We start from the raw sequence: 7267 nt of genomic DNA, 5'->3' as shown, positions 1-7267 counted from the left end.
CCTCATAATTTTCACAATTTCTCCCCTTCATATTGAAAGCATAATCTTCCAAAATGTTCGCTAATTGTTCGACAGAGAGTTGTCTACTCTGTACATCTTTTCGCCGCAGAACTCGATAAACTGTTTCCATACTCTTGTGGTATTTTTGTTTACCGAAACGAGACATTTTAAAACACAACAATTACGACAAAAGTTCACGTCGACTAAACAATTAACGTCAACGTGACAGCAGTAACACTTAGCATGGCTGGCATCGATTTCTTTACATTTTGATTCAGTGATTCGGCTTCAAATTGTCAGGTTTGATGTGTAATTTTCTTACCAAATACTACACATTCTTAAATTATTCTGGGATATTTTTTCTTGGTTTCGAATATTTTTGAAAATTGTCCCTTGCCTTTAACCCGAAATAATTTTCAAAATATCCGTGGTCGAAAAAATTTCCGGGTATAATTTAAGCAATGATATTCATATAGCGTATGAAGACACCCTGTATAAAAAATTAACAACAAAACATCACACTTATACGATCATCCAATATTTCTGTTTTACTGTTAAAAGAGAAGAACAATCAAACTATCCAGTAAACACTAACAGCTCCTGGGACCACTCTCACGGCGAACGTATTAATCTCGACACCGTAAAACCCCCATAAAAACCGAAGCAATAATCCCGGCAGCGCTCCCCCCGGGTGCACTAACCCCTTGGCGCGCCACAAACCGAGAAAAATATCGAAGACGAGGGCAGTTCGCGACTCGACACTTGTTGGAGTCTATTGTGAGGGCGACTGGCCGTAACTTCTACTCCGGCTGCCGGAATTCCAGATATTCCGGAGTCTGGAGCTGTGCGCGCGCTCTCCATAACAGTGGGTATATTTTGAAAGAGGGAACCCGAACCTACGTGCTTGTAGTACCTAGCATAGGGCTCTATCAGTGTTATTCCCGTCAGTACAGTTGTATTGAAATCAAATCAGTACAATTGACGCTTTTTCAGTACATCAACACATTCACTCTCAATGGGCTCATTCAGTAATATTTAATTTATAACCCCCTGTTACATCTAAATGTATTAATTCATATATTAGTAAAATTAAAAGTAACTGTAATTATCAACAGTATTGCGATCCCACATTAATGATCCATAGGTCGCTGGTTCAAATCCGGCTCGAAGGACCATTAATGTGGGATCATTGGGCTTTACCAATAATGCTGGCCACTTGGCGGAAGCAGCCGCGTTACTGTCGTTAATTACAGTTACTTTTAATTCTACTAATATATAAATTAATACATTTTTTTACATTTAGATGGCAGTACATAACATCCCTTAAATGAACGGTGAAAAAATCAGGTAACTTAACTAACCGTGACAGAAAATATGAAACGGCCCAAGCCTCTCGTAAAGCTTTTGTGACGTCACACCACTTGACTGGCATGACCCGACGGCTCTAAACGCTATTAAGTACCTGTTATCTCAAGTTATTTAATTGTAGTACAGTGATATATTATAGTTTAAGTTTCTTCCCTGTTTATTGATATCGTTTCACCCGTGAAATAAAAAATTAATTAAATAAATATTTGTGCCAATAACACATTGGTGACCATTATTTATTTATCTTGAATCGAAATGTTTTACTAAACTATTTTTAATGACCATCATTCCATTTTGCAATATTATCAGATGGTAGCGGTATATCATAGAAAGATTTAGTGTTCACTGACTCATTGATATTTTGAGAGTTTTCAATGCTCAATGGCATAAGTTGAAAGTTGTTCATTTGTATTTTTATCAGATATTTTAATTCCAGCATGCCATATGGGAAGGGTTACAAGTTTGTTTTGTCTCGGTTTTGACTTTTGACATAATGAAGGAATAATAAATTAATTATTATGCTATATTTTAATCTTCTTGCAAGTGGGAGTTCATTCAAAATGCGTGCCCATGCCTTCATGACAGGTACAACATGGCACTGGTGACTACTATTCTACGGTTCAGGGGAGAGAACGTGGTCAAATTCATGGAGGCAGTAAATATTGGCGTAAGAGCTTATAAACTTCCTTCGAATGACATGCTCAAACGTTTCGCGTTAAAATTCTCCCGACAGATTCGATATATGCCACGTTCTACGTTAAGAGGTTTGCCATAAGGATATTGGAGTGGTAAAAGCTGATTTATGTTGGACTAGAAAGTTTTCTTATGGTTGTTTTTTTTTTCCTTTAAAACATTTTAGATAATAAGAATAACTAACATAATACAAAAAGCGACACGTTATACCGTGTGTAATTCCATTTGGAAATAATTGTTCATGTTAAAATGTTAAAAGGAAAAATTGTTTCTCAAATAAATACCTACATTATAAAGTTCTTTTTCTTCTTATTATTTTTCTATGCATACATGTTTGATGCTGTTTCAAACAAAATTTTTTTTAAGGAGTCAGTATCTTTATTGTCCCTCTGCTGACTATGCCTCTGGAGAGAAAATTTAATGCGTCACCGAGTTTTATGCAACCAGTTATACGTCATCTCCAACCAAATGCTGGCAGACAATTTTATTATGATAAATAATGACGATTATACCAAATACATCTACTTTAGTTTTACTTAATTTGCGAGCATGTTTGCGAGTGTGTTTAAATTGAAATTAAAGATAATATGTTAACAACAATAGTTATGCCAAATATATTTTAGTCTTGCTTTATTTGTGAACTCATTTGTGAATGTGTTCAAATTGAAATTGAAACAAATATAATTATAATAATTAGAGAATTAGAGGTAGGATAGTATACATTTCATAATTCAGCCCAATAAACCACTGGTTTAAAATTTGTATACTAATGCCCATTTTGCATCTAATTCAAATGAAATGTTAACTATCTGTTAGCAATGATTCTAATATCGTAGTAATTCCCTCACAATTACTTGTAATACTTGTGTAATGCCTAGTTTTTTTAACAATATTATTTTTTTATAAATTGGCCCATTAAACATACTTTGACCGCAACATTATTTGTTGGCATTTATGCTTCTCTATTTAAATATACATCTAAGTACATTAATTTCTTTAAAAACAAGTAACATTTTTTTAAACTTTAATAAAACCAGTGGGCAATATGCTTATCTGAATATTCAGATAGATAATATACGTTCTTCCCACGACCCTCCTCGCAAAATTTAAATGTTACGCCTATGCTTAGACCACGATAGTTGATTAATGCTATTATTCATATGTACGCTAAAAAATGTCGAGATAAATTAGATAACATAGAATTAATTATCATCTGACGTAGGAAAGCGTTTAAATGCATAAAAATTAGTTGTAACTTTATAATTATAATGTAAATTAACCTGAAATGATCCCATCCATTTGCATGAGGGCTTGCTCCAGCAATTTACTGGCTTCAGTTTGAGGTGACATCCCTGGTACATTGTCGCTCATTTGTTCAGCTTTTCCCATATTTTGCAAAGCATAAACACTAATTAATTGATTGTTTAATTAGTCACAAGCATTCGTTAGTTATTCATTGAGGTTAGTAATCTCGAGATGCGTATAATAATAAAAAGAATCGGCACTAAACAGGTGTCAGTTATTTCAGCACTTTTAACTAATGTTTACAATAGCCCGGTGAAATAAAAAACATCTGTTTTTAGCTTTTAGTCGTAAAATAAACACGAACTTCACGAAGTTTATATAAAACTTATCACTATCTGTCTTTGTTTACTATTTTGTTAGAGAAACAGGATATGTAATTGTTGTGCTGCCATCTATGGACCAATGAAGAAAAATTAATTATGGCTATGGCAGAGATCGTTAACTAAAATCACTCATGCAACTACAAATACAAAGAAGGAAGATGGCAGCACCAATATCAATATCAATATTTTTTTAATTTCCTTGTAATATTAAAATAATTTCTCAATTAAAAATATGGAACATTAAAGTAACATTCCTGTATTTTCATGTCTTTTTAAAGAAATATTTGTATTTTGTTTGTAATACCTATACCTATATTCTCATTAGCCTTAAGAGTAAAGAGTTGATTGGTTAATAATGCAACTTAAATGATAAAATAAGTGGTTCATTACATATTTACTATAGTATTTGCAATTAATCAGCTGCTATAAATCATAAAAAAGAACCACATTCGCTTCTTTGAAACTTATTCCACTCATTGCATCATTTTTACAATGTTGCCAAAAAGTAAATGAATGGTGTAATTTTATTTCGAAGAATTGCATATCATTTTTGTATGATACAAAATTTTTATATTAGATGTTAGCAGTTACGGCAGTTATAAATATTTCATGTTTATGTATTGTTCAAAAGATAAAATAACATTCTATTAGATGTCTTTTAAATCTGGCATCATTGTAAAATATTGAGGTTAGGAAGCATATGTTATTAATTTTATTTATATATTTTATGTGCTAAATGTTGAGACCATATATATTTAAAAATAAAGTCATACATTTTTCTTATCACTATGGACACGCAAAAGAAATCCCAGCAGAATATAAAAAGTATGTATGAAATTTTAATAAACATGTCTAAATTCTGATTTTACTTTTATATTAACTGATTTTATTATTCACAATCGTGCGAGTGTTAACTTATTCATAATTATTTTTAGAAGAAAAAGTGGGTACTGATGGTTTAACAAAAAAAGAGAGAAGAGCTTTAAAAGTTCAAGCTAAGCAGTCTCTAGAAAATAATGTTGCAGTGACCAATAACAAAGTAAATAGTCATGAAATTAAGGAAAATACAAAACCAGTATCTACAGCTGTAGTAAACAATGTGGTGTCCAATGAAATAAATAAAAACGTACTCAATAGCGTGAATGAAACACCCTCGGAATCAACTAATAAGCAATTGACAGATAAGGAACGAAGAAAATTAGAATGGGAGAAGAAACTAGCAGAGCAAAAGCCTAAAGATGGTGTAAAAGATAGCAAGGAATCCTTGAGCAAAGCAGAATTGAAGGCTAAACGGAGAGAGCAGCAAGAAGCTCAGAGATTGGCCAAAGCCGAAGTAAAACCTATTATAAAAAAAGCAGAACTAGAACCAACACAAATCATCCCTCCTCCTCCAAAGGAAAATAAAGTGGAAATAAAGAAGTCTCCCATTAAGAAAGAAATGAATAAACCTAGCCAAGTTCATAAAGTTCAGTTAGTGCAGCATTTGTACGGAAGTGGATTAAAATCTGAGTGCAAAGTCCTAGCTGTTTATAAAGACGTTCATCCTGCTTTTATTAAACTAGGTGTGCAGTATTCAAATAAGACTATTCTAGGATCCAACTCAAGGTGTTTAGGACTTCTAAATGCATTGAGGCACTTAGTGGATGATTTACAGACTCCCCCTAAGCAAGAATTCTGTAGGTACTTAGAATCTGTCTTAAAGAACTGTACAAGCTATTTACAGAACTGTAGACCGTTTGCAGTGTCAATGACCAATGCCTTGAGACACTTTAAGTTGCAGCTAACGCAGATAGACAGTAATTTAAAGGATAACGAAAAGAGGGCTAAATTACAAGATGTGATTGATATTTATATTAACGACGATATCAGGAAAGCTGGAGATGCCATCAGTATGAAGGTTAATGAAAAAATTAAAAATGGGGACATTATTTTGACCTACGGTTGGTAAGTGTTTTTTTACTGCGAGTTTATTTAATGACATTTGACTATGATTTGATTAAATTGAATTTGGTCCTTAACATGTAAAACATCTAATAAACCACTTTTAATGATACAAAATTCTCACTACTTTATATTTGAATAGTATTTTTGAGAACGAACAAAAATAATCTAGAATAAACGCTAATTTAACAAATGTAATTTTTGGTGTTACCTGTATTGTTCTTCTTTAGTTAAAAAACAATTCAGGAATTCTCATGAATTCACTCTATTGTTGTAATGTTCTCAAAAATTAAAAAGGTTTCCAGTAATCTTAAATATTTAAAATATCTGTAACTTTTAGGAAAATGAAAATTATGTGAAAAATAAAAGAAAACCTGTTTGTATTCATTAATTAATTATGAAAAGTCATCCCTATTTAATTTTTTTTTGATAGGGTATAAGACTGTAATGTACAGAATTATAAATATGATTTAACTATATTCACCAATAAAAAGAGTATATAATTTTTTGATAAAATTTTTCACCGCTGGGATTTTGGACAGGTGACAGGAAATGTCCTTGAAAATTTTGGAAGTAATTTTTTATGAAATATTCTCATGGCGGGGAACTATTCTCTAAAATTTGTAAATATTCTGAGAGAACTAAATAAACTCGCACTGCTTTATCATGCTTAATAAAATTTGGTTAGGAAGTCGGTCACCTTTCATTACAAAACTATTGCCTTTTTAGCTCCTCTCTAATCAGGAAAATACTTCTGGAGGCCCACAAAGATGGCAAGAAATTCGAAGTGGTGGTAATCGATGGAAGGCCTCTCTTCGAAGGTCGAGAAATGGCGAGGAGGCTGGTGGAGGCAGGAATAAAATGCACATATGTTCTCATAAATGCTGTCAGTTACATAATGAGCTCTGTTACTAAGGTGTTGCTAGGTGCACACGCTCTCTTGACCAATGGTTATGTGATGTCGAGGATAGGAACGGCACAAGTAGCCCTAGTGGCGCAGGCATACAATAAACCTGTCTTGGTTTGTTGTGAGACGTACAAGTTCAGTGAAAGGGTTCAGACGGATTCGTTTGTGTACAATGAAATAGGTGAGTAATATTATACTGTCTCGCAACATTTTTATTCATTCGTCGCATTGTAAAAATTACTCCCTAAATATTTTCGTTCCTCGACTTTTACATTGTGTTTAATTTTTAATTGTTGCAACTTTCCTTCAACAAATCACAAGGTGCCACCCTAAACTTTAAGCCAACATCCTGTATTTATTTCTTTTAGATGATCCTGATAAGTTGTCCGTCATGGGCAGTTCTGAAAAACCGTCTCCTTTGAACAATTGGAAAGATAATAGCAAACTGACTCCCTTGAATCTGCTGTATGACGTTACACCACCAGATCTAGTTACGGCTGTGGTTACGGAAATAGCAATCTTACCTTGTACTAGCGTCCCCGTCGTCTTACGGATTAACGCCAACGATGCCGTTTAATAACCATTGAAAGTTTTTTAAGTTTTTCACTCATTTTCTTGAAGTATCTCAGAAATTTTGTATTTTGAATGAAGAATATTACTTAAACACAAAAGGTGTTATAATAAATATATGTATATGTAAATTATTTCCTATTAAATATCATCAATATTA

At 32.8% G+C, this 7267-nt stretch overlaps 1 protein-coding gene across 1 annotated transcript; it reads left to right on the top strand.

Annotated features, from left to right (window-relative positions):
* Nucleotides 1–4266: 4266 nt before the first annotated feature.
* LOC108903237 (translation initiation factor eIF-2B subunit delta) lies at nucleotides 4267–7267 on the top strand. Its single transcript, XM_018705335.2, has 4 exons — nucleotides 4267–4514; nucleotides 4625–5633; nucleotides 6360–6718; nucleotides 6906–7267. Exons 1-4 carry the CDS (start codon nucleotides 4478–4480, stop codon nucleotides 7112–7114), a joined length of 1614 nt encoding a protein of 537 aa, XP_018560851.1. The 5' UTR covers nucleotides 4267–4477; the 3' UTR covers nucleotides 7115–7267.

Source organism: Anoplophora glabripennis, unplaced genomic scaffold, assembly GCF_000390285.2.
Source record: "Anoplophora glabripennis isolate ALB-LARVAE unplaced genomic scaffold, Agla_2.0 scaffold40, whole genome shotgun sequence".
In the NCBI taxonomy this organism is placed as follows: Eukaryota; Metazoa; Arthropoda; class Insecta; order Coleoptera; family Cerambycidae; genus Anoplophora; species Anoplophora glabripennis.
This window is presented reverse-complemented; position numbering and strand designations above follow the sequence as displayed.

Coding starts and splice junctions, on each gene's coding strand:
- LOC108903237 (XM_018705335.2), top strand. CDS start 4,478: ATGGACACGCAAAAGAAATCCCAGCAGAATATAAAAA. Junction 4,515..4,624: donor ATCCCAGCAGAATATAAAAA/GTATGTATGAAA, acceptor AATTATTTTTAG/AAGAAAAAGTGGGTACTGAT. Junction 6,719..6,905: donor GTTTGTGTACAATGAAATAG/GTGAGTAATATT, acceptor TATTTCTTTTAG/ATGATCCTGATAAGTTGTCC.